Source organism: Eschrichtius robustus, chromosome 20, assembly GCF_028021215.1.
Source record: "Eschrichtius robustus isolate mEscRob2 chromosome 20, mEscRob2.pri, whole genome shotgun sequence".
NCBI lineage: Eukaryota > Metazoa > Chordata > Mammalia > Artiodactyla > Eschrichtiidae > Eschrichtius > Eschrichtius robustus.
In genome coordinates, this window is record NC_090843.1 from 58863284 (window position 1) to 58890929 (window position 27646).

The 27646-nt window shown below is 49.6% G+C and overlaps 1 protein-coding gene across 4 annotated transcripts in view; it reads right to left on the reverse strand.

Annotated features, from left to right (window-relative positions):
- Positions 1-27646, reverse strand: part of CCDC42 (coiled-coil domain containing 42) — a 48322-nt gene that overhangs the window by 11056 nt on the left and 9620 nt on the right. The window contains exons 2-9 of one of the 4 annotated variants that reach the window (XM_068531287.1): positions 22576-22686; positions 20158-21956; positions 19758-19863; positions 19344-19448; positions 16741-16938; positions 12268-12489; positions 11998-12156; positions 6867-7136 (exon numbers count right to left, since the gene is read on the reverse strand). In XM_068531287.1, the coding sequence (XP_068387388.1) occupies positions 7059-7136; positions 11998-12156; positions 12268-12489; positions 16741-16938; positions 19344-19448; positions 19758-19863; positions 20158-20240 (951 nt within the window). In that variant the 5' untranslated portion in view covers positions 20241-21956; positions 22576-22686 and the 3' untranslated portion in view covers positions 6867-7058. Of the gene's footprint in view, positions 1-6866; positions 7137-8642; positions 8699-11997; positions 12157-12267; positions 12490-16740; positions 16939-19343; positions 19449-19757; positions 19864-20157; positions 21957-22575; positions 22745-27646 lie in introns of those variants that run through there. The other 3 variants (XM_068531288.1, XM_068531290.1, XM_068531289.1) reach the window with 3 other exon arrangements.

The following is a 27646-nucleotide window of genomic DNA, read 5'->3' on the forward strand; positions in this document are numbered from 1 at the left end:
CAGCCAGCAAGGAATTGGGGACCTCAGAGCCCCAGCTGCGAGGAATCCTGCCAACAACCTGGACGAGCTGGGAAGTGGATTGTTCCCTAAAGCCCCCAGACAAGAGCCCAGGCCGTCCAACATGTTGATTTCAGCCCTGAGTGGAGAACCCAGTTGAGTCCACAGGGACTTCTGACCCACAACTGTGAGACAGGCAGTGGGTGTTGGTTTAGGTCTCTGAGTTTGTGGCAATCTGTCACGCAGAATGGAAAACTAATACCATCAGTTTCACGTCACTGTGCAGCTGGCTTTCCTTCTGTTGGATGTTTCTAGATCCAGCCTGTTTCCTCCTAAAATTCCTAAAATGGTTATTTGCCTCCCTGGAAGGTGGAACCCTCATGCTCTGGATGCCTCCGAGCCTGGCTCTTACCATCCCCGACTCTGCAGTTTGCAGTGGGACACTTCTCAATTTCAAACAGTTAAAAGTTTCGAAGAGTTAAAGCTAGGGAGGAGTGTCGGGGCGGGTGAGGAAAGTGGAGGTGAGGCCCACAGCTGTAGTGAAGGCTCATCTCCCAGGGGAAGGAGCTGCCTGGGGCCTCCCGGGACTCGGCTTGCCTTCCACACCCTGCTGTGGACACTTCTGATAGATATCACTGCATCGAAAGTTTCAGACCAGAGGTGCCTGAGGGATGACCCCTAACTAAGATGGCTTGAAATGACAGGAGGAAGGTTCCAGGCCCCCGCAAGCTGCCCAAAAGCCTTGGATGTAAGATGTGGGACCCCAGCCTGGAGTCTGAGAAAGGGGTGTGAGGGATGGGTGTGATCCCAGGGACCAACAGCTAATCCTACAGAAGCATGAACTCTTCAACTACTCCAGAGACACGGATACCACTCTGAAAGCTTTCAGCTCTTTGTTCTACGCCCGTTCCTCACCAGCAGCTTTGGGACATTGACTGCTGGTTGGGGTTACGTGTGTGGCGTGGCGTTAAGTGCCAGACATGGAGATGCCCTCCTACCTGGCTGCTGGCGAGCTGGGCTCTTTCACGCCTCGAGGCCCTGTTCCTCCTTTTTCCTCCCCCCCCCTCCCCCGCCCCCAATCAGGAAGCACTAACAGCATTGAGAGTTAAGTCCCTGAAGGTCTTCCCTCCTCTTGCCTCCCGTTACCCATAAAACACCCGGACCCTACTTCCTTCCTGTGCTGATGAGAACCATTCATTTCTGGAACAATCAGTTATTTCTGCTTTAAAGAGCTGGTGTCTTTCTTGCTGGGAAAACTCCAATCATCTTAACTCCATCTTTTTTTTTTTCTTGGAACACTCTCTCCTGCTACTGGGAGACCCAATCCCTCTTGAGTGGGGGTCTTGGGCTTCTTTCTGTGGGTCCAGGGCCCGGGGTGGACAGGCTGAGGGGCTGGGGAGAGGAGTGAGGGTCTGTCCGTGACCCCTGCCTGTGCCCCCTCCAAGGGGAAGCCCTCGCGCTCAGGCTCGGGAGAATCGCTGGCCCTCCTGGAGCGGCTCTGCCCCTTTTCTGTGGGTTTGGGAATGAGTCTGTGGACCTGTGGCTTCGCTTGGAATCAAGAAATCTGCCTATAGACCCACAGCATTTCTTCTGCTCCCGGGCTGGGCCCCTTCGGAAACCTGAAAAACGCGAGGAGTCTCCGAGTGAGTTATGCACACGCGTGTAAAGCCGTGTGGGTTAGGGTAAGCTCGTGTGTGATCACAGGCATCCTGAGTGTGACTCTTCACAATTCCTCACTTCGGGGAAACGTGACACTCCAAGACAGAGGAGCCAGGAAAGAGGGAGGGAGGGAGGGAGGGGCCTGGGGCAGGGCTGGGCCCCGCCCCCCCCCCCCCCCCCCCCCCCCCCCCCCCCCCGCCACCCCAAGGCCTCCCGGGAAGTGCGTTCAGCCCTTACAGGCTGAACTTCTCAAACACCACCTCACAGATACAGCAGAACACGGTGGGGCTGTGTGCATGGGGGTTGGGTAAGCATCTGTCCTGCGCCCTTTCCTGCCTCCCAGGAAACAGCCCAGGAGGCTCAAAGGTGAGGGGAAGCTGTATTAGAGGCATATCCTTCACCCCCAATCCTGCTTCTGGAGGCCCAGACATCCCCTTCCAGTGAGAGACTCTACCCATCCCCCTCTCAGCACCACCCCCAGAACTCGCCCGTCCTGGGTCTGCGGGATGACCTCTGCCCTCCTGAAACCCAGTCCCCCGAAAACTGAGCTCCCCCGCCAAGTTTATGATGAACCTCTCTATCCAAAACTTTATTCCCTTTCTTGTCCTGCCCCTGTTCCTCTCAGGATAGAGGAGGCTCAAAGAAAAGGGGGGACTGAAAGCAAGCAGGACCCTGCGGGGCCTTCCTGGCACAAAAGCCCCTCTGTGTTCCCTATTTCTTCTTTGTAGAAAAAAGGCTTCACTCTCCTAGACCCTCCCCGAGTTCCAAAGGGCAGGCTCAAGCAGTTAATGGTCAGGACAATAGTCCCAGGACTCCTAGGTCCTCCTGAAAGGGACACAGATAACAGCGTGACACATCTCTGAGTTGTTCTGCAGAAGCTAAGACCTCCCCACCCGACGGAGGATGGTGACTCTCTGCTGACCACAAGCACGCAGACCCCAGACCGGCTGCAACCAGAAGGTCGATGACTGAGATTCCCAAAGCATCACCCTGTTACCTCACCACCAACCAATCAAAAGGAGGTCCATGACCTGATCGAGCACCCTACGACCCTCTCCCCTCACATTGTCTTTTTTTTTTTTTTGAATTTTTGAATTTTATTTATTTTTTTGTACAGCAGATTCTTATCAGTTATCCATTTTATACATATTAGTGTATACATGTCAATCCCAACCTCCCAATTCATCACACCACCCCCACCGCTTTCCCCCTTGGTGTCCATACGTTTGTTCTCTACGTCTGTGTCTCTATTTCTGCCCTGCAAACCGGTTCATCTGTACCATTTTTCTAGGTTCCACATATCTGCGTTAATATACGCTATTTGTTTTTCTCTTTCTGACTTACTTCACTCTGTATGAGTCTCTAGATCTATCCACGTCTCTATAAACGACCCAATTTCGTTCCTTTTTATGGCTGAGTAATATTGCATTGTATATATGTACCACATCTTCTTATAGGTATTTATTTATTTATTTATTTAATTTTTGGCTGCGTTGGGTTTTCGTTGCTGTGCGCGGGCTTTCTCTGGCTGTGGCGAGCAGGGGCTACTCTTTGTTGCGGTGCGCGGGCTTCTCATTGCAGTGGCTTCTCTTGCTGCGGAGCACAGGCTCTAGGCTCGCGGCTTCAGTAGTTGCAGCACATAGGCTCAGTAGTTGTGGCTCGTGGGCTCTAGAGCACAGGCTCAGTAGTTGTGGCGCACGGGCTTAGTTGCTCCGCGGCATGTGGGATCTTCCTGGACCAGGGCTCGAACCCGTGTCCCCTGCACTGGCAGGCGGATTCTTAACCACTGTGCCACCAGGGAAGTCCCCCACATCTTCTTTATCCATTTGTCTGTCGATGGGCATTTAGGTTGCTTCCATGACCTGGCTATTGTAAATACTGCTGCAATGAACATTGGGGTGCATGTGTCTTTTTGAATTATGGTTTTCTCTGGGTATATGCCCAAGAGTGGGATTGCTGGGTCATATGGTAATTCTATTTTTAGTTTTTTAAGGAACCTCCATATGGTTCTCCATAGTGGCTGTATCAATTTACATTCCCACCAACAGTGCAAGAGGGTTCCCTTTTCTCCACACCCTCTCCAGCATTTGTTGTTTGTAGATTTTCTGATGATGCCCATTCTAACAGGAGTGAGGTGATACCTCATTGTAGTTTTGATTTGCATTTCTCTAATAATTAGTGATGCTGAGCAGCTTTTCATGTGCTTCTTGGCCATCTGTATGTCTTCTTTGGAGAAATGTCTATTTAGGTCTTCTGCCCATTTTTGGATGGGGTTGTTTGTTTTTTTAATCTTGAGCTGCATGAGCTGTTTATATATTTTGGAGATTAATCCTTTGTCCGTTGATTCGTTTGCAAATATTTTCTCCCGTTCTGAGGGTTGTCTTTTCATCTTGTTTGTAGTTTCCTTTGCTTTGCTAAAGCTTTGAAGTTTCATTAGGTCCCATTTGTTTATTTTCGCTTTTATTTCCATTACTCTAGGAGGTGGATCAAAAAAGATCTTGCTGTGATTTATGTCAAAGAGTGTTCTTCCTATGTTTTCCTCTAAGAGTTTTAGAGTGTCCAGTGTTACATTTCCTCTCACTGTCTTTAAAAACCCTTGCCTGAAAGCCACCGGGGCGTTTGGGTTTTCTGAGCATGAGTTGCCCGTTCTCTTTGCTTGGCATCCTGCAAATAAACCCTGATTTTGCTGCAAACACCCGCTGTCAGAGCTTGGCTTTCTGCGCTGCCAGCACAGGAGCCCTTGCTCGGTTACATTCCAACCCCTTCCAGAGAGAAGTCCCTTCGGCAGGGGACAGCCAGCCCCTCTCCCCTCCCCTTTCCCTCACCTGTGAAGCAGATGACGGTCGTGTGGAGGCTTGGGGACGTGGCAGCTTGGCCAGGCTGTGCTGTGTTCCCCAGAATGCCTTTTCCGGGGTGTTTCTAAGGAGCAGGGGTCACAGAGGCTCCAGTGAGAGGCTTGAGGGCAGAGGTGGAGGCTCCCACCCGCTGTCCCTGCACTGCCCACTCCCCTCATTCGTGGGAGGCCGTGGCCCCAGCTGTTCCTCCCTCCCTGGACCCTCTTGCAGCGTCTCCGGCTCCTGGGCCAAGTGTGGGTGCTCAGCTCCGTGATCCAGTTCCAGCTTCTACAGACGCCCACCCCTCCCGGCTTGGAGGCCACAAGAACTACCATGGGTTTCCGTCCATCCTCATGGGCCCAGCTTGTGAGTGTGGATTCCGACTCACTCTCCATCTCCCCCACTTTACGTCCATATTTCTTTCCCAACTACTCCCCGTCCTTGGGCTTCAAGCTCCAGCATCAGTGGGAAGACGACAGGTGTGCAGAGACTGCTCAACTGGCGGCCTCCCTGCCTGGGGTCAAATCCCCTGAACAAAGCCGCTGATGTCCATCTGCATCTCCCTTCTCCTGGTGCTGCTCCTCTGACTGCACGTGGACCCTACAGGTGGCATTACTGATAGGTACGACCTCACATGGTGGGATCCCAGGTCCTTGAAAGTGTTTGGTTTACCCTAAAGTGGTGGTTCTCAAACTTGAGCTTGTATCCGAATCACCTGGAGGCCTTGTTAAAACCCAGAGGGCTTCGCCCCACCTCCAGAGCTTCCAATGCTTGGGTCTGGGATGGGGCCCGAGAATTTGCCTTTCTAATAAACTCCCAGGGCATGCTGATGCTGCTGGCAGATGGTGAACACAAAGGTGAGGGGTGACCGCGGCCCACAGCAGGATCCGGGCAGGGGTGCTGCAGCAGGCTCCCCTGGAGGTGACGGTCTCCCCGCAGGGCCTCTGGGATCACAGGGCCAAGGAGGAAACAAGCAGCCCTGTTCAGGCCGCCCCCTCGGCCTGCCCCTGGAGGGGAAAGCAGCCTGGTGGAGGGAGCACAGGCTGGGGGCAGGCAGACCTAATGCGACTCCCGACCCTGTCGCTGGAGCCAGTGTCCTTGGGCAAGTGTCCTGTTTGGTAATTCAGGTGTTAATGGTGCCACACGGTTCTCACTGGGATGATGTATGTGAAACATATGCTCAATAAACGCTGCTCTTGGGCGTCCCTGCTGGCGCAGTGGTTGAGAATCTGCCTGCCAATGCAGGGGACACAGGTTCAAGCCCTGGTCTGGGAGGATCCCATGTGCCGCGGAGCAACTAGGCCCGTGAGCCACAGCTGCTGAGCCTGCGCGTCTGGAGCCTGTGCTCCGCAACAAGAGAGGCCGCGACAGTGAGAGGCCCGCGCACCGCGATAAAGAGTGGCCCCCACTTGCCACAACTAGAGACAGCCCTCGCATAGAAACGAAGACCCAACACAGCCAAAAATAAATAAATAAATAAATAAGTCAGGAGCTCTTAAAAAAAAATGTAAAATAAAAATACAGATATTAAAAAAAAAATAATACAGATAAATATGAGAAGATCTTGGCAACTTCTCTGACACAATCACCTGTCCCAAACACAATCGCTGGAACAAGTACCATTCAGAAACCTGCAGGCCCTTTGGATGTTCATTTAAATAATATGAAAACTTAATTATCAGCGCAAATTCAATCACTGCTGTGTGGGATTGGGTATATGATTGGTCAGCAAAAAAATTAAAAAAATTAAAAAAAAAATAAACGCTGCTCTTTCAGTCCAGTCCCTGACCTGCCTTTTGCCATTGACGATCGATAACAGTGCCGTTGAGTTTTTGACCGTTAAGTGCGAGACTTCACATTTACCTCCACTCAGTTTAGTTTTGCCGGTTTGAAGCCATCATTCCAGCCTGGTAAGATGCTGTCCCCTGGCAGCCTGCCTGCTATTCCTACATCAGCGTTGCTGATACCGTATCGCATGTCTTAGGGTCCAGCGGGGGCAGGACAGCAGGGCTTCCTCCCGAGGTCAGGGAAGAGAGAGTTCCTAACTTACCACTTCCGGTGCTCTGACCCAGGAAGCTGCCTTCATGGTTTCTAGTGAGTCTCTGCACCCCAGCTGGAAACACCAACTTAAAAAAAAAATGGAAGTGGTAGAGGAAAGAAGGGCCCTATGTACTCACCCCGCTGTGTGTTGCCACGTGGATACTTCCTGTGTAAACTGCAAAGCCTAAGAGATACCAGACCTGGGCAGCCTAAGTGACCAGCTTCAAGAGGGGGTGCCTTGCGGGATTCTCCCCTCAGTGGACCCTCTTCCCCGTGAATAAACCACCAAAAAGAGAGAGAAAGAGAAAGAAAAAAAAAAAAAAAGAGAGAGAGAACTTAGGAACAAACTTCTCATAGAATTTAATGTTTTCAGGGATGGGACGGGCTGCGGCCTGAGGGGAAAAACAGGGATTTCCGAAAGGCACAGCGGTCCCAGAGGGCTGGACTGGGCTGACTGGACGGCAAGGTCACCAGGAACTTTCTCTCTCCCTTCTCTGTCTCAGAACATTCTGGAACCATGGCTGCTCCTTAAACCCGGACTTGCTGTTGCTCCTTCTTCTTCACCTCTGCCCAGATGTCTGACAGGTCCTGGATAAACTGCTGGATCTAGCAAGGCCAGGGGACCGCAGTTAATCCCAGCAGGCGACAAGCCACCCATCCAAAAATGTCCGGGCATAACCTGCTTGCAAGGAGTCACCATTTCCTGTGACCGACTTTCCCTCATTTGACAATTATTCTAGTTGACGTGGAGAATGAGGCTTAGCAGACTAGAAGTGATGAACATGGATGGAGTTGGGAACCCCTAGAGGAAGACGCAGCGAGAGGACGAAGTACAGGCTGACAGTCTAACAAAGGGAGACAAAGCGAGGATCCTGAGCAGACCCGGAGGCTACACGCACTTAGCAGGAAGGGGTCAGCCAGGGTCAGGGCAGACGGCTCTCCAGTATTTAAAAGCCTTCAAGGAGGTCATTTGCTTGAAACCCAGAACTGATGCTCGTTATGATAATCTTGAGTCATCAAGGGAAGTTTAAATTCTATTCACTAACTTTTGTTGTAAAGAACATGCAATCAGTATGACACAGTGGAAAAAGCACAGCCTCACAAGTCAGAAGACCTGGGGTCCTGCAATCTAAGCACCCATCAGCAGACAAATGGATAAAGAAGACGTGGTATACACACACACACACACACACACACACACACACACACACAATGGAATATTACTTGCCATAAAAAAGAATGAAATAATGCCATTTGCAGGAACATGGATGGACCTAGTGGTTATCATACTAAGTGAAGTAAGTCAGACAAAGACAAATATTATATGATATCACTTATATGTGGAATCTAAAAAATAGTACAAATGAACTTATTTACAACACAGAAACAGACTCACAGACATAGAAAACAAACTTATGGTTAACGAAGGGTAAAGTGGGGGGAGGGATAAATTGGGCATATGGGATTAACAGATGCACACTATCATATATAAAACAGAGAAACAATAAGGATTTACTGTAGAGCACAGGAAACTATATTCAATACCTTATAAAAAACTATAACGGATGGGCTTCACTGGTGGCGCAGTGGTTGAGAGTCTGCCTGCTAATGCAGGGGACACGGGTTCGAGCCCTGGTCTGGGAGGATCCCACATGCCGCGGAGCAACTAGGCCCGTGAGCCACAATTACTGAGCCTGCGCGTCTGGAGCCTGTGCTCCGCAACGAGAGGCCGCGACAGTGAGAGGCCCGCGCACCGCGATGAAGAGTGGCCCCCACTTGCCGCAACTAGAGAAAGCCCTCGCACAGAAACGAAGACCCAATACAGCCATAGATAAATAGATAAATAAATAAATAAACCCAAAGTTTAAAAAAAAAAAAAAAAGATTTAAGAGAGATAATGGACTGAAAAGTACTTTCAAAAAAAAAGTATAAAGCTCTCTTCAGGTAACATCATTTAAAAAAAAAACAAACTATAATGGAAAAGAACTGGAAAAAAAAGAATATGGATATATACATATATACATATAAATGAATCACTTTGCTGTACATCTGAAACTACCACAATATTGTAAACCAACTATACTTCACTTTAAAAAAGGATGACGACCTGGGGTCCTGATGCAGCTCTGGGGAAATCACTTCATTTTCCTGGGACTCAGTTTCTTTATCTTTAAAAAGGGAAGAGGGAGAAAAGGTTGGCCTAGATGGCCTTTAAGATCTCAGTCCTAAAATTTCTCCTTTTCAAGAATGTTCCTTAAGATGGGGCTACACAGACTGTCCAACACTCTCAAAAACCCAGTTAGTTGCTAATACTGTTCCTATTACCAACATAATTCCTATTTTGCAAGAGAGGAAAGAAACAAACAGTGACTGAATTAGACCAACTTTCCCAAGGTTACAGAGATGACAAGTCCAGTATTTCCCAAACTATGTTCTTGTAGTAAGTAATCACCTACCCCAAAAAGGGTCTGTGGCCAAGTAAGTTTTAGAAACTTTACCTGCGGGACTTCCCTGGTGGCGCAGTGGTTAAGAATCCGCCTGCCAATGCAGGGGACACGGGTTCGAGCCCTGGTCCGGGAAGATCCCACATGCCATGGAGCAACTAAGCCCGTGTGCCACAACTACTGAGCCTGAGTGCCACAACTACTGAAGCCCACGCACCTAGAGCCCAATGCTCCACAACAAGAGAAGCCACTGCAATGAGAAGCCCGCGCACCGCAACGAAGAGTAGCCCCCGCTCACCGCAACTAGAGAAAGCCCGTGTGCAGCAACGAAGACCCAACGCGGCCCAAAATAAATAAATAAATAAATAAATTTTTTTTTTTTTTTAAAAAAGAAACTTTATCTGCTTGGAGAGTCTCAGGGCAGAACCATAGCAAAGGCACTGTGAAGTCCTGTATTTTAAAACCAGCCAACTTTGTTTAACTTGAGTTTTCTAAATTTTTTAGACCGTACAGTCCGTTTATTTCCCTGGAGGAAACTTACTACCATCTTGGGATTCTAGGATTTGCCAAGCACGGTTTGGAAAATGCTGCTCCTGACAGTCTGGGCTTTATTCAGAAATAATAATGCTCCACCTTCCGCACACGGTACACTGAACGCAAATTGTCTCGGCCTTTTGCAAAATCACTTTCCCTGAGTGGTACCTTGTTCCTGATTCTAAGTAAGTGGTTGCTTTCTGAAGCCCATGCGTGGACCTGTTGGAGGGACACTGATGAGAACATCATTCACTGAGTGTCTCTGGAGCCTCCTTGAAAACTTTCAGCTAGAGGTTAAGTGCTGGGAAAGTTTTGCTCTTTCTGAAGAAACCATGTGTTTTCTTATTCTGGTCCAAGAACTACGTGTTGCTTTTCCTTCTGGTAACCAGGAAGCTCAGAGCCAACTACCGTCCCTGTTGAACTACTGTCCTCTGTAATCCAAGAATCCAGAGTCCATACGTCTCTCTCTTGCCTTGACCTCAGATTTTAACTTATATTTTCCCAGGTCTTTATTTTTCTTTTTTCAGGCTACTTAATCATGTGTGTGTAGGCTCATATCCTACAGGAATGAAGTGGAATATTTAAAAATAACATTTGGGCAATATGAGGAATTCCTATCGAAGCAAATCAAGGTTGAGAAGAGGAATTCCCTGGTAGTCCAGTGGTTAGGACTCGGCACTTTCACTGCTTGATGCTGGGGGCCTGGGTTCGATCCTTGGTGGGGGAACTAAGATCCCACAAGCCGTGCAGCCAAAAAAAAAAAGAGGTTGAGAGGGAGTCCGAAAGCTCAGAATTTGGAGTGGATGCACTGTAAGCTATGGTCTGAGCAGGGGATGCTTGGGCAGGGCCCATGGGCTGGAGATCACCACCTCCTGCCCCATCTTTCTTTACAACAGCTAAAGGAGAGGGATCTGAGGACGGCTGGGCGTCCTGAGACCCTGCTGCTGGGGAGAGGGGTCTGCAAGGCCAAAACTCTTTTATAATAATACTAAGATGTTACTTGTCTTTTTTGCTCTTATTTTCTCGAGAGTCTACAGGGGCTTCTACCAGAGTGGGAAGTTCCCGTGACGTAGGCTATCACGACAGGCTGAATGCAGAAGCAGGTGTGAGAATCCACCTGTCCTCCAGGAAGCCAGGCATTCACGGGATTTGCAAGTGTCAAATAATGCCACTCGTCCCATAAAATACTTTTTGAAAACGTGTTTTTCATTAAAAATGCTATTTGTGTTCATGTGCTTCTTACTGTCATTTTTAAATGAATTATTTTTACTTTTTCTGCTTGAGTTTCCAATAAGGTAAACATCAGTTGATAGAACCCATATAAACAAAAGCTCTTTGAGGGTCTTCAGTAAATTTTATGAGTGTAAAGGTATCCTGCTACCAAAAAAGTGTGAGGATCGCTATTTCAGAACAACTTTGCTTACAAATTCCCTTTACAGTCTTTGGACTGTTAATAATTCTGCTCTAATATGCCTTACGATGCAGGCTAATTCTTTGGTTTAAGGAAATCCCGCTTCCTGGCTGGTCAGTGGGTGAAATTCTTTACATTTCATGAGTTTCACCTTTTTTTTTTTTTAAACAGAGGAAGCACCTCTCAGTCAATTGCTTTTATCGGCTTGTGTTTCATATTCATTCACCAAATACTTATTGAGTGCCTGCTATCTGCCTGGCATTGTTCTAGATGCTGGGGATACAGCAGGGAACAAAGCAAACAGAAATCCCAGCCTTTAGGAGCCTACTTTCTACTATTTCATGGCAGAGCTAAAGGCTTTTGCCAAAAAGGATAAATAATTAGTCATGGTTCTCTGCATGTTACAAGAAGCACGGCTAATGCATCTGCTGGTGCAGTTTCCCAAATCGCGGGATGCGGGTACCTTTGGTCAGAAGTGAGACAATTTCAGGTGGCACACGGATATGGCATCCAATAGCTTTGAATCATACAGTGAAAAAGTCATTTCCTTTCAATTACTTCAAAGAGAAAACCTCAGAATGGTACTAATATGACTCTGACACTTCCCTGCCCTTGCTGATTTCCCTGCCCTCGCTGATTTCCCTCCCCGCACCACCCGCCCATTTTCTCTTTTCCCCAAGCGTGGGGGTCAGTCACAAGCCTTCAGCATCTCACTAGAACTTAATAAGACTGTTTCGTGTAACTAATGAATGCAGTAGTGGGTCCCTGCTACTGCCCGTGTTGATTGGGGCCAACAGAGCCTTAGCGCTAATGCAGTGGTTCTCAAAGTGTGGAACCCAGACCAGCACCAGCACCTGGAAACTTGCTGAAAATGGAAATTCATGGCTTTTTATCTCAGACCCACCGAGTCTGAGACTCCGGGGGTGGGATCCAGCAATATGCCCCAGCCCCCAGGTGATTCTGATGCTGTGAAAGTTTGAGAACCACTACTCTGTAGGAATCATGCCTCTGCTCAACCCATGGAGAACCGTCGTGGCTCAGTCGAGCCAGCTGGTCGGGCACTTGGGCCTCCTCTTACCGTGTCCAGCTGTTTGTGTGTGTCCTCCAGGGACACGAGGCTCGCCTCCTTCAGCTGCTTGCTCACGATCTGGAAGAGGTTCAGCGTTGCCATCTTAATGGTGCCAAGCAAGAGGGTCTTCTTGGCGGCGGTGTTCTGGATGTGTGCCCAGCGAGATTCCTGGGGAGGAGAATGAGGGCGGGGCGTGAGCGCTAGGAGAGAGAGTGTGTGTGCGTCTGTGTGTGTGTGTGTGTCTGTGTGTCCCTTACCCACCCACCCCGGGGCGCTCACCCAGATGATGACGTCGCTGCGGGCGCGGTCGAAGCGCATCTGCAGGCGCGCCAGCTCGTTGTTGTGCTGCAGGATCTCGTCGTCCTTCTCCTCCTTGTAGCGCGCCAGCTGGGCCTTGGCGCGCTCGACCTTCTCCTGGCCTTCCTGCGCCGACTGCATGAGGTCCTGGTGCATGCTCACCAGCGTCTTGTAGCGCGCGATCACCTCGTGGATCTCTTCGAACTGCGGCGGGGATGGGCGGGGGGGGGGGGGGGGGCGCGTGGTGGTGGGGGGGGAAGGGACGGACTCGTACCAGTGCACCGCCGCCCCGGGGGCCCGACCCCACTCTGCACCCTCCACTCCCAGCCTTGATGCCTCTGCCCGGCAGGGAGGCCCTGGGCCAAGGGGCAGAGGCTGTGAGGCCCTTGGAGTCCCCCTGCGCTCCTCCTGAGTTGGTATGGGCCGTGGGCCACGTGTTGGGAGCACGTGCATCTAGACCCAGGGCAGTCAGTCTTGCCTGCAGGTTGTTAGAATCACCTGGGAGCTTTAACAAAGACACGTGCCAGGCTCCACCCTCAGAGACCCGGATTAAGAAACCGCTCTGAAGGTTCCCCAGCTGAACAGGAGATAAGAGAGCCAGACCCTGCTTTTAGGAAACCTTACAACTTGGGGTGGCGGGGTAGGACAGACAGAGAAGTAAATAGTCAGTTACAACGCAGAGTGCTAAGCCCTCTCGGTGACTGGGGGATGGGCTGCAGGCGACGGCTGGGTAGTATCTCCAGCCTGGTGCTCATTTGTTCAGCAGGGGCTGAGGCCTCCCTCCGGCGGGGGCTGGAGAGGGTGGGTGCCAGTGGGGCAGGTGGCTGGCCAGGCTAAGCTGCCCCGTCCGCCACAGTACAGGGCCACGCTGCTCTGGCCCTAACTCAGTAGAACGGAAGCCCTGTAACCCTCCCTCTCTAGAAGGCGCTGTGAGCACCAGCTCCAGCATGCCAACTCACGTCCCGGGGGGGGTTATCAACACGTGACTTCCAGCCACCCAGGGGACACTCCCTGAGTTGTCTCTCCATCTCATGACATTTCCAGTGATAGATTGGTGTTCCGGGAACTGGCCTTTCCCCAGATACATCCTCTGTGGACAAGGCCCACTTAACCCAGCATTAGAGGAGATGGGGACAGCCAGAAAAGGCTTCCTCCGGAAAAGGATGGTTAAAATGAGACCAGAGGTATGAAGAGAAGATGGGCAGGCCAAGGCAGGTGGGGGAAAGTGAGGAAGTAGTACAGGTACATGGAACAGCCTGGGTGAAGTTGATGGGGTATGTGTGGCATATCCAGGATGAGCAAGAGAGTTTAATACGAATGGCCTGAGTTCAAGATGGGGAGGGAGAGATCACCCTGGAGAAGTTAAAGAAGTGCCCAGTAAACCCTGAGGAGTGTGAACTTCATCCATTGAAGGAGAGAGCAGAGAGAGAACTTCCGGTCTGCATTTCTGAGAGAGGCAATGGTATACAACAGCTAAAACGAATGGGATACGTCAGAGCAACCAGGAGCACCTCTCCCAAACTGAACGCTGATGTCCAAAGGTCTCAGGTGCCAACTTGAAGAGGCTCCCACTGTCCAAAGATGGGACCCTTTGAACATCAGTAAGAATAAGTGCAAAGGATTGAACCATATCAAATGTGTTGTTCGCAGTGATACTAACAACTTTACAGGGCACTTTTCAGAGGATGCTGGAGAACCAACTCATTGTTCTGAAGACTGTAAATAAAGAGTCAAGCATTTAACAAGATTTTTCTTTAAGGCCCACCTAGTCATCAAATAGTTGATGACGGGAAGATTCTCTTTATGAAGTCCTTTTCCTGATGGTAGTATTCTAGCTAATATGTGAAGAGGGGGACTTAGAACATTTCCAGCACCCTAGAAGGATCTTTGGCCCCCTTTCAGTCAGTATCTGCCCTGAGGAAACCAGAATTGTGACTTCTATCCCCAACAATTCATTTTACCTATTTTTTAAACATATCAGTGGAATCATACAGTATGTCCTCTTTCATGTCTGGCTTCTTTTGATCAGCATAGTAATAATGTCTGGGACACTGGAGAAACACATCAACCAAATGCAGTTTGGGGACCTTATTTGGACCCCGATTGGAACAAACCAGCTGTACAAAAAGCATTTGTGCAATAACTGGGGAAATTTTGACGTCGGCTGGATATAGGTATTGTGGCTATGTTAAAAAGAGCTCTTTTAGAGCCATATAATGAAATCCTGATGGATGAAAAAAATATCATTTGCATCAAAATGGCAGAGATGGGGATCTGACAATGAGCTTATGATTGCTGGAATTAGGTGATGAGTAATGGGCATTCAATAGACTATTTTCTCTGCTTTTGTATATGTCTGAAATTTCCCATGATACAAAGTTTTTGTTTTTTTTAAAATCATTGATTGGAAAAAAGAAGCCATAAAAGGACATGTACATACTATTCATAGTTTATGGATAATGTAAACTGTGGCCCAAAATAATAACAACAAGCCTGAGAATGAGAAGCTTAAAAATCTGGATTACTGGTTACCTCTGAGGAGAGGAGAAGAATGGTGTTTGGAAGGGGGGCACACTGGGGGTTTCAATTACCAGTTGTGTTTTATTTTAGGAAAAAAAGGGGCAAATTGGGGGAAATACTAAGATTTGACGAAGCTGTCGTGAGTACTTGGGTGCTGTTGTATATTTATGTATACTTTTCAGTACACTTAAAATATTTTGAAAGAAATAAAGGACGAGGAAAGAGAAAGAGATTGGGATCCCACTGGCTGTAGAATGCTGGACAGACTGGTGGCGAGGAATAACGCAGAGCTGAACTCCTGATGAGGTACATTGGTGGTCTGGATGAGGAAGGGGCAGGGGCTGGATTCCAGAAATACTTAGGAGGCAGAATAGACCAGATCTGCTGATTGATGGCTGCGGGGAGGGAGGGAGAAGGAGGAGGAGTCCAGGAAGAAGCAGGAGTTCTGGCGAGGCTGTGGGTGGGTGGTCTTGCCATTCACCAGCACTGGACCCACCAGCAGCGGCGCTGGCCTGGGGATGGCAGGAAGCAGTTGTGGACTCAACAAATTAGATGTAGGGGCCTGAAGCTTAGGAAGAGCTCCAGGCCAGAGAGATCCAGGCCAATCTCCTCCATTCTAAGACACACTTTACTAGCTCTAAATTTGAGTCGTGTCCTATAATCTATCTGCTGCTTTAATATACTAGTCTTCTCTCACTCCCCCACCTCCCCCAAAACCCAATTATTAAATGAACAATTTATCATACAGTAGGTAATACCTTAGAATGCAGGAAGTAACACAGACTTGGGACTCACGCATAAATAAATTAGGTTAGTGGTTCTATATGGAAATTGCCAGGACTTTTTAAAAAGTTGTGCATCCTTTGTCTCCCTGTGCCCCCCACAGGACATGGATTCACACCCCAGAGGGCATACCTCATACCTCTCTCCACCCTGGTGAAGGGCGGGCCCTGCTGCTGTCACATGGGAGGATGGGGGACATAGGTGGATGGCCGTTGACATGGGTGACTTCCATCCACATAGGTGGATGGCCGTTGACATGGGTGACATCCATCAGAGGGAGAAAAGTGCAGGGTGTGGGACAAAGAACCGAGGAACTTAAGGAGGAGGAGCCCCAGAGGAGCCTGAGGAGGAAGGGCCAGAGGTAGCCTGAAAGTAGAAGGAGGGAGGAGTCCCAGAGGAAAGGGCACAGGTATGTTTCAAGCAGGAGCATGGACAGTGTCAAATGCTCCAGAAAGCATGGGTGGGCAGAGGGCAGACAAGTTCCCTTAGCTCTGGCAACAAGGCAACTTTCTGAAGAGCAGTTGTCAGTGGCTTTGTGGGGCCCACCGAAGGGTGGTTAGAAGCAAGGGCTCTGCCACTTATAAGCTGTGCATCCCTGAGCAGGTTACCTAACCTCTCTGAGCCTCCGCTTCTTCCTCGTAACAGGGTGAAATGATGGCTTTCCTCTGGGGGCTAGTGAGTGGACTGAGCAAGGCTACGCTTGCAGCACCCACCCAGCCCAGGGCCCAGCACATGCTAAGTGCCCAGCTCTGCACAAGGCTGGCGCTTTCTCTGCCCATTTACTCTCAAGTAAACTAAAGAACACCAGGGAGGAGGGGAAGCAGGGAGATTGTGGGTCACATCCGACGCAGGCCAAGCTGATCGTTGGTGCTCCAAAACAAAACCTCGCTCCTAGACACAGACACGGGACCCCTGTAGAGACAGGTCCACAGATGTCACGCACACAGACAAAGATACACCACCAGGTCCCCACCCTTGAGAAATGAGTCCAGCCTCGCCAGGGGCCTCTGCCAGCTGCCCTCCTTGGCTGGAGGCCTCTCCCCAGAGCAGGTGACCATCGGTGCCGAGGGGCCCCAATTCCCCCAGAGCCCAGGCCCCTGGGGAAGAGTAGGTGGGCCTGGAACCTCCCACCCCCCTCAGCCCTCCACGCACCTCGGAATTCTCCACCACCTTCTCCAGGTACTTGTTGAAGATGGAGTATTCCTGCAGCTTGGCGCTCAGCCGCTGGTGCTCCAGCCGCAGGGCCGCCATCTCCTGCTTGGCCTTGGCCAGCTCGCGCGTGCACTGCTTCTTGAGTTCTCGCTCCTTGTTGGCCTTCTTCAGGGCCCGGATCCGTTTCTGGTCGTTCTCCTGGGGCCAGGGAGGTGATGCCCATCGGGCGTGGGTCCTGCCCTCCCTGGGGCCCAGGCTGGTGGGGCTCCCACAAGGCCTCTGTCCACCCTGAGGGTGGACGGGGGTGGCCAGGCTGCCCATGTGGCAGGTGAGGTGTAAGGAAGAGCATCTCCAGGGTTATTTGAAGCTGGTTGAGGGGCTTTCTATGGACTGAGGAGGCTGAGAGGACAGAGATTTAATCCAACATCAGAAGGTGGCCTTATGGGGACGAGACAGGAAGTGATCCTGACTCTGCGGGATTTGAGCTCTGGAAGCCCCACGCCCCACTGGGCTCAGTGTCTGGAGAGAACTCAAACCCGGGGAAGGCTGGGAAAATCTTCTGATAAAGTTTCCGTCTCTATTCTTTTTTTTTTTTTTTTTGGCCGCGCCGCTCCTCTCGCGGGATCCTAGTTCCCCGATCAGGGATCGAACCGGAGCCCCCTGCAGTGGAAGCGCAGAGTCCTAATCGCTGGACCACCAGGGAAGTCCCTCATCTCTCTCCTTAGTGGTGACCATTTGTCACAGGGCAGAGCCCTGGGCCCAGACTTGGGGAGCCCAAATTTTCTCCTGATTTGGTGCCTCAGCTTCTCCAATTGTAGAAATGAGAGGCAGGAGCCCCTCTCTTCCTTTCAAAAGCTGGAGCAACCCTGCTGGAGCTCTAGGGAGACGAGCTAGGAGGTGGGCCTAGTCCGGAGGGCCTGGTGGGGCAAGGCCATTCCGGAGAAGATGTTCCTGTAGCTCAAGCCTGGCCATCAGGCGGGGACAGGAGGAGATGATGCAGGCAATTCAATGCCCAGAAAGAAAAACATGAGGATCAGCTGCTGCAATTGGGCTGATCACGTCCTCCTTCCTTCCTTGGGAGGACAAGCTCTCCTCCCAAGATGAGGGGCAGACCTCTCACACTGCATGTGTGTGGCTCCTTTCCCCCTTCAGGGGCTGCGGTGATTCCACACAGACGGGTGCCTGTGGTGGTGGTATTTGGAAGACATGGAAGAAGGCACCCGGAGGATTTGCATTCTGCCCTGTGGGTCCAGGAGAGGACAGAGGGGCCCCAAACCAGTGGTTTCCAAGTCCAGCTGGGCATCACAATCCCCTGGGGATACTTTTAACAATACAGTCGACTGGGCCTGACCTCAGGCCTGCTGAAAGCAAGGAGAGGGGAGGGGCCCAGGGTCCGTATCTGTAACAAGCTCTCCAGGATTCCGACGATTTGCGGAACCCCTCACCCCCAAATCTCCTGCCACCCCAAGCACTCCATGAGCTTTTCTCTGGCCAGTAAGGAAGACTGGACCTCTGGGGAATAATGCCTGGACCATCAGCTTCCTTTCCCACCTGGTTTAGGCACAGAGAGAGACAGAGATGCTTGAGAACAGGACTGCCCTGTAGCAGAGGCCAGAGGTTACCCCCTGGGGCTGGGCCAGCCCTTCAAGGCTCGGCAGGTGCCCGGTTGGAGCCAGTCTGGAGAAATCTGGATTTTAAAATGGTTAAATCCCTCCTCCCAGGACACACTGAGAGGGGTTGCCTTGGAGGGGACTCCAGTACCTGGTTCTTCAGTGCCCCCTGCCTGGGCCTTCAGTGCAAGGATAGAGGGGTAGGGTGAGCTGGGGGGACTAAAACCCTGTCTGGGGGCTTCCCTGGTGGCGCAGTGGTTGAGAATCCGCCTGCCAATGCAGGGGACACAGGTTCGAGCCCTGGTCCAGGAAGATCCCACATGCCGCAGAGCAACTAAGCCCATGTGCCACAACTACGGAGCCTGTGCTCTAGAGCCCACGAGCCACAACTACTGAGCCCATGGCCACAACTACTGAAGCCCACGCGCCTAGAGCCCATGCTCCGCAATGAGAAGCCACTGCAATGAGAAGCCCGCACACCGCAACGAAGAGTAGCCCCTGCTCGCGGCAACTAGAGAAAGCCCGCGCGCAGCAGCGAAGACCCAACACAGCCAAAAATAAATAAATAAAATAAATAAATAAAAATAAAAAATAAAACCCTGTCAGATTCATCTTTGTATCCCCAAGTGCTTGGCCCTAACCGTGGCATGTTCATTCATTTATTCATCATCCATCATTCATTCATTCACTGTATAAACTGTATGCGCCAACCACAGGCAAGGAAATAGGAAACAGCAATCTAGAGGGGGCAGAGACTGACAGGGCAGCAGGAAACTATCAATACAAACAGAGCAATAGGAGGGGGAGATAAAGGGGAAAGCCCCAGGCACTGGTGAGCACCAGGGAGACCTCTAACCCAGGGTGAGGAGTCAGGGAAATCGAGGATGAGGAGGGAGGGGGAAGAGGTGGAGAAGGTGGGGAGTGGGAGGAGGGGCAACTTGACCAACTGCAGAGTGTGACACCCCTGCTTCAGCAGGCCACACCCCTCCGTACCTGGATGAACTGCTCAAACTTCTGTATGTGGGCTTTCAGCTGGGCCTCCTTGACTCCCAGCTCCTCCCAGCGCAGGTTCAGGGTTTCCATTCTGCGCTGAAATGTCTAGGGGTGAGGGGGAGCAGAGAGGTCAGGAGGACCCCCGAATGGGAACCGAGGAAGGCCCCAGCATCCCCTGCCCTAGAGCCCCCGTCCCCAGGTGCCCACTTTCCACCCCACATCTGGTTCAGAGCAGAGCATCACAGGACACTGGTACCCCAAGACTCGGATCCCTTCTGCGCTGTGCAGAGGAAACACAGGACCACCACCCACGACGCCTGGCTCTAGCCACCACCGCCCACAAAACAGAGGGCCGTCCTCAGGCTCTCCCTGAGCCCTGTGGCCCTCCCCGCATCCAACCCTTGCGTCTCCCACCTCCTTCTTCTGCTGCATGGCATGGTGCATGATCTTGGCCTCTTTCTTCTTCTCCAGTAGCCGGATGGATGGGGAGTCTGAGTGGTCCTCAATGCTGGGGAACTTCCTGCCCAAGACACAGGCAAGAGGGACTGTGGACTCAGCACCTGGGGCAGCCCGGGACCGGGAGGAACCCGTGGAGACAGGCACCCTTGGGGAGGGAAGGCGCCCTGCCCCATCTGAGCGAAAAGAACGGTGTGCTGAGAGGGAGAGAAGGCCGTGCTGGGGAGCAAGCTGCGGCCGGGGATGGGCGGGATTGGTGCCAGGGTGATTTGGGGTGCTGGGTTATAGGAGCAGGGGGGACAGGTGGGAAGGTGGGGCGCCGGGTGGGCACGGTGGTCCCAGGCCCTCCGACACTCACTGCAGCAGCTGCAGCAGCCGTTCCCCATACTGCAACCGGAAGTACTCGGCCAGATCCTCCTCCTCCATGATGCCCAGACTCATGGCGGCGGTGACCTAACGGCCCAGCGGCCGAATCTTCACAGTGAAACGGGGGTGGCGGAGCTCAGGGGTGGTGGCAGGGCTTGCTTCTCCCCTCCTCCTGCTTTTCAGGGTCCCACAGAGGGTGGGTGTCTGAGAGATTCAGGGAAGATGGCTGCAGGCTGCCTATCGGCAGCTCAGGATGTGTCGGGAAGGTGCTGGGAGATCTGGTTACCTAGCAACAGTTCTCTGGGTTCTGTGAACCACAAGCGGAACCTAGACTTTGCCCTTTGACCCCTGTCCACACTGACCCCACTCTGCCTAGGGTCTGGCTCTCTGCTCCCGCATTTATCCCTCAGGAACTCTGGGAAGAAGTTCGGCCCGATTTGAGGCCTGATTTGATGCTGGTGCCGGAGGCCAGGGAGGCAGGGGCTGGGCGTCCATGGCTGAGAAAGGGGAGTTTTGGTAGAGGCATGCTTTTGCGGGGCAGCCCTGCCCGGGGCGGGGGGGGGCTCCCTCCTGGGCTCAGGCATGTGTGCGAGGGCGAGGCAGGGGGCTGGGGCTGGGACAGATGGTCGAGGAGAAAAGAACTGAAGGAAGCTGTTCAGCTGAGGCCGGGGTAGGGGTGGACAGAGGCGCATGGGGCCTGTGGGAGGAAGTTGAGAGACAAGTAGTGGGCGAAGGATGTGTAGGGGTGTATGTGTTGGGAGGGGGCTGGGGCGGGGTGCAGATAGGCGATAAGCCTGGGGACCAAAGAGGCCGTGCCCCGGAGAGATGGAGGAGGCCCAGGACGAGGCCCCTCGTAGGGTAAGAGTCTCAGGGCCAGTGCCATGTTTTGAGGTGGGCGGAGTATTAAAATAGGAAGAAAGGCCTAAATGTGTTAACATAAATGTCAGATATTTTACACGTCTGCTTTCTGACGCCTGCCTTCCTTGATCCCATCAGGGCATTGTGCATCAGCTCAGCTGGCGCGAGGTCCAGCGTCTAAATCTGAGACCCTGTGTGCGAGGCGGACACCCCGGGGCCCCCGCCCGGAGATAACAGCCGTGACCTCGAGCCCGCCGCTGCCGGGCACAGGCTTCCGGGCTCCGCTGGGTTCCCTCTGCTTCCGCCGCGCACACCGGCCGCGCGGCCCGGGTCCCCTCCGGGCCTGGGATGCGGAGCCGGGGTGGGGCGGGGGTCTCGGGCGGGGCAGCGTCCCAAGCCCGGCAAGTCCTCCGCGAGGCAGTGCCTGTCCTCTGGCGCCCCCTGCTGGCCGCCCGGGCCCGCCCTCAATCCCGGCCGGGGAGGAGGAGGAGACGTGGCGGGGCGCGGCCCACCCCGCCCTTTCCCATTCCCTCCCCCAAGTCTCGCCTCCAGAGCCAGCCCGGCGGGATCTGCAGAGGCAGCATGACGGCCCCCACCGCACTCAGCCACCCCCTCACCATCCCACTCCACGCTCAGCGCCTCCACCCGAGAGGGTTCTCCATCGGGAGCACCCGCAAGAAACAGACCCTCTCCTTTTTAATCCCTAGAGTTTGGCACAGCGGGGCTTTCCCTCCCTTTTCCCCCAAGAGGGTGTGTGTGTAATGCCCGTCCTTGAGGAGGAGGCTCCTGCTTGCCCTGGTATTTTGACACGTCCTTGGTTGCATCTACGAATCGGGTGGTCCAGGGCCAGGTTGGTGCATACAGGCAGCTGCTAAGGCATCTTCTTCTCCTGCCGGTGTACGTGCCCGTGTAGCGTTTCTGTTGCTTCTGTACCTTGTGGGAAAGTCATGAGAATCTTCATCCCCATCACCCACCATCCCTCCCTGGGGTCTCACTGCCTTTTCCAGAGCTGTGGGTCAAGATGCAGGGCTGTCTGGGATTCACAGAAGTCTGTGCTCTCCCCCACTCCTCTCCTCTTCCCTCCTTGGGTGAGCCCAGCTTTCTTACCACCCTTCAACCCCTACCTCCACTTTTCCATCTTGATATTTGCCTCTGAGGCATCTAGGAAAATCTGATGGATTTAGGTTGTCGGGAACCAATAGGCATAACATTTTGTTTTCTATCCTGTCCCATCCTCCCTCTGAGACAATTATCTGTTTGAAAAGGGAGAGGGGGAAAAATATCAGGAGGAAAAAAGATCTAGGTTAATGTCTCAAAAAATATTTCTTGCCATATAGACCAGCACAGTGCTAGGTACACACAGAGTACTGGGTGTGAGGAAACCACTTTTTGTCTATGTTATTTTCCATGTCTTAGATTCCATGTAAGTGGAATCACACAGATAAACTATATTAAATGCATTTCAAAATGGACGTTATGGAAATTCCTTGTATTGGTCAACTATGTTGATGTTAGTTGCTGTAACGAACAACCTCAAGTCTCAACAGCTTACCAAGGTCCAATGTGGATTTTCTCAGTGGGGCAGCTCTCCTGGGAGATTCTCTTCCAAGCAGTGAAAAGTGTAAGCCGCTTCCATCTCTCAGCTCCATGACCTCCAAGGTCGCTACGGAAGGGAAAGAAAGAAAGCAAAGGCCCTTCTGCTCTTAACAAACCCATTGCCATGTCCATTCACTGACCTCTGGTGGGAACCGGTCACATGACTAGTTATGTTGCAAGGGGCTAGCGATGTGGTTTAGCTGTGTTCCCAGGAGCATCAAACCAGTTCGTGCTGTACTTCTTTTGAGAATTAAAAGAATGTTTGGAAGTAAGCTGAAAGCAGAGCTTTATAGAAAAACTAATTATAGACAAAGAAAGAAAAAAACAGGCCAGTCACAATCTCAAGTATGAAAATCCTTGTAAATCAACTATACTTCAATTTAAAAAAAAAGAAAATCTTAATGAAAACATTATCAAATTTAATTTAGTGTACTGTTAAAAGAATAATTCACCAGGACCATGAATACAAAAATGGTTTAATATTAGGAAGTCTATTAATAAAATTAATTCTATCAATGTGTCTCAGGAGAAAAGACTTATGATCATTGGGATATATGCCAACAATGCATTGAAAAATTCAACATCCATCCTGATTTTTAAAATTCCAAATTATTAGTACACAAAGACACTTTATCAACATGCTAAAAAATATCTGAACCCACCAGATAACATTAAAATTTACATTAAAGACATTTTTGTTAAAGTTAGAGACATGACAGGTTTTCTTCTGTCACTACAATCATTTGACATTGTTTTGGATGCTCTGGCTATTGCAAAAAGACAAAAAAAAGTTTTTTGTTTTTTTTTTCCTTTTTCTTTTTTTCATAATGGCAGATGCTGTGATCATGTACTGTGAAAATCCAAGAGAATGGTTAATTAGTGAAAAACAATTAGAATTTAATGTAATTCTATGCTATTTATAAGAAGATTGAGGTTGATTTATATGCATGGACATGGAGAGGTTTCTGTGATAAATTGCTATGTGACAAATGCAAGATGCAGAACAGAATGTGTAGTCTGTGTGTGTGTGTGTGTGTGTGTGTGTGTGTGTGTGTGTGCACATGCGTGCATGCATGTGTGCCTGCGGGGTGTGTATAGTTAAGCACAGCCCTAGAAGGATAGCACCATATTTCTGGGGACAGAATGACAAGGGGGTGGGGTGATGGTTCTTTATATTCCTATATTGTTTAATTTCTTTTTGTACAATGGCCACATGTTATTTTTGTAATCTTGAAAAAAAAATGAGAAAAAAATATCCATCCGTATTGGCAGCAACAAAAGAAATTCTTAGAAATAAATAAATTTAGCGAGAAATATGCAGGATCTTCAAAAAGAAAATTTTAAATTTTTACTCAGTGATATAAAAGAACTGAGAAGAGACTTACATTTCTGAATAATGACTCAATATTGTAAAGAGGTAAATTCTGTCCAAATGGATTTAGGAACTTGATGTACTTGCAATCAAAATCCCAGAGAGATTTTTTTTTCCCCAGAAGCTGACAAAATAATGTCTAAATTATTTGGAGAATTAGAGCACTTAAATATTGAAAAAGAAGAATATCAAGAGAGAATGTCCACTACTCCATACGAAAATATGTTATAAAGATAAAATATTAATGTTGCTAGTGTCACTCCAGACAGAAAAAACTCAATAACCTAAGAGCTTGGGCGAGTAACTTGGTCTAAGACAGAACTGACTCTCTAGACCCCCTAAAGCAGGGGTCCCCAACGCCTGGGCCACGGACTAGTACCTCCGCGGCCTGTTAGGATCTGGGCTGCGCCGCAGGCAGGAGGTGGGCGAGTGAGCGACACTTCATCTGCCCCTCCCCATCGCTCGCGTTGCCGTCTGTGGAAAAATTGTCTTCCACGAAACCGGTCCCTGGTGCCAAAAAGGTTAGGGACCACTGCCCTAAAGGTATTAAAATTCACAGGCTTAAAAAACACCTCTGGCCAAAACCAAAACAATTTGGAACACACATCTGGAGGTCTGTTGAGCCCACAGTGCCACAGTTTGTGATCCTTGCTACACTGAATCAGAATAGAAAGCCCAGAAATAGACCCAAGTTTATATAAGTATGCATTGTATGCTAATGTGGCATTCAACCAGTGGAGAAAGTGTGGATTATTAAACAAATGGTATTAGGGTAAGTAGCTAATTATTTGGAAAAAGAAAAATATATACAAATTTATTTTATTTTTCAAGTAAGATCGTATATACTTAAGGAGTACAACATGATGATTTGATATACATCTACATAGTGAAAATGATAACCACAGTCAAGCTAATTAACATAGCTACCTCACATAGTTACCATTTTTTGTGTGTCTGGTGAGAGCACCTGAAATCTACTCTCTTAGCAAATTTCCAGCATTCAGTACAGTATTATTAACTATAGTCGTCATGCTGCACGCTAGATCTCTAGACTTATTCATCCCACACAACTGCAACTTTGTACCTTTAGACCAACATCTCCCTATTCCCCTCAGATCCCCACTGCTCGAACCACCATTCTACTCTCCGCTCCTTTGTATTCAACTTTTTTAGGTTCCATGTATCAGTTAGATCATGCTGTTTTTATCTTTTGGTGTCTGGCTTGCTTCATGTGGCATAGTGTCCTCGAGGTTCACCCATGTTGTTGCAAATGGCAGGATCTCCTTCCTTTTTGAAGGTTGAATAATATTCCATTGTTCATATATACACCACATTTTCTATATCCATTCATTGGCTGACGGACACTTAGGTTGTTTCCATATCTTGACTACTGTGTTTGTGCTGCAATTAGCATAAGAGTATGGATATCTCTTTGAGGTACTAATTTCATTTCCTTTGGATATACACCCAGAAGAGGGATTGCTGGAATGATTGATATGGTAGTTCTATTTTCAGTTTTGAGGAACCATCATACTGTTTTCCATATCGGCTGTACCATGTAACATCCCCACCAACAAAGCACAAGAGTTACAATTTCTCCACATCCTTACCAATACCTGTTATTTCTGGATTTTTTTGAAAGAAGCTATCCTGTTGGGTATGAAGTGATATCTCATTGTGAAAATATGTTATTTTTGAATTAGAAGGGTAATGAGTGAATATATTCTCATTGTCCATCATTCAAACAAAACTGATACAGCTGGAGCCCTATTGATCCCTATTGAGCCACCATCCAATCCCATTTCCCAGAAATGAGCATGCATTCAACAAATACTTATGTTGAGTACCTGTGATGTGCCTGACACTACTCTAGGATGGGGATACAGCAGTGAACAAAACAAGGTTCCCAATCTTACGGTGATTGGAGGAGAAAATAGGAAATAAACTCTGGTGACTACATCTGAGAATGTTGTCTTCAGGACGCTGCCCTTACTACCACCACAAGGTGACCGTGAGTGGGGAGGAGTAGGGAGTTGGGACAAAGGAGCCAATCAGGGCCCACAGACCCAGGCACCTCCCAAAAAATCTCCCCAGCTGGGTTGTCTATCCTCCAGGCCCTGTGGGCCCAGGGTCCAGGGTCTATGAGCTTTTCAAGAGCTTGCAACAATGTTTGAAGCCTGGAAATGATTGTTGGCTCTAGAACACAGAAAGAAAACCACAAAATAAAGAATAAATGTTTAATTAAATGCACACAAACACAGTATTCCAACTTCATGAAGTGTTAATTTTAGCATTCATACAGTGTTTCACACATTTGAAAGTAATCTGTGGATTTGATTTCCTCATTTCTCAAAAATTCCCAATTATGCACAGATTTTTGGAGAAAAATCAAAGCAAATTGCGAATTAAATGAGTTATTTATAGACAAAAATTTCAAAAGTGTGTTTACAAAAATCCTCTCACTTTTTTTTTCCCCCAAATTATATTTAGTGTAGATGCAAATTATACTTAGTGTCGATGGGAGTGCATTTTTAATCTGTTTGCTGCAGCAGGGTTTAGGGCTGAGTGATGTAACCAGCAGGTTTGGGTTGTCTACAGATGGCCCAGTTGGGTTGTCACTAGTAGGATCATGCAAAGCCAGTGGCCTCCCTGACCCCAGCCATCTTTTCACAGAATGGTTCTTATTCCCTTTTGGCAGTCTGCTGAGGCTGAGGATGACAGGCCTCTTCAGAGGCAGTTTCAAGGGCCTCTTACAGGGAAAGGATGAGGCAGAACCTTGGTTGTATTCATCTCAATGACTAGTCATGGGCCAACTCTGACCTTGGCGCCTGGCCCCAAACCTCAGCCTGCTCCTGGGCTTGTCCCTGAAATGGTAAATGATTCCCTGCTGTGTTCTGATGCCTTATTTCCCAATGCTGGTGTTTCTGAGAAGTGAACTCCCACTGGCCCAAATGAACGGCTCTGCTAGGCAGCAGCTGAAACCATCCCTTTCCTTCTGATCTTGATGTTCTAAGAGTATGGCTCTCTCCATCAGGAAGAGGACCAACGCTGTCAGTCCAGCTATGGGAGCTTCTGCCAGTCACTGCGTCATCACCTTGGACAGACCTAATGAGCAGAAAGAAGTTTCTCATGCTCTGATCCAAGTTATTCCATCTATTTTATTATTCCCCTCTCCTGGGACTCCTTCAGCACTGACTTTTTTTTTTTTTTTTAACCTCAAACAAGTATTTCAATACATAGTCATCATACTTCTGTCTTCAAACATGAAAACTGATTTTTCAAAGACAAAATATTGTCTTGCATACATATATGAAGTAAAAGTATAAAGAACTACTGAGAATGATAAACATTGAATTAGGATAATGGCTACTACGTCTTGGTGATGGTGGAGAGGAGGTTGCTATATGTTGGTCATGAGTAATATTTTAGATTGGGCACTGGGCACACAAGTGTTCATTATGTTATTCTGTGCACTATTGGTAAGTCAGAAATATTTCCTAATAAATTAGAAAGAAAAGATGGCATCTGCTCCCACGGTAGGTTAATCGCATTTGTCATTCTCAACACTTGCTGATTCTCCTCCAAACCTTTTTCCAATCAGTGGTTTTCCCTTTCTCTTGTGACATCTTTCTCTTTCTCTGTCAATATCCTCCCC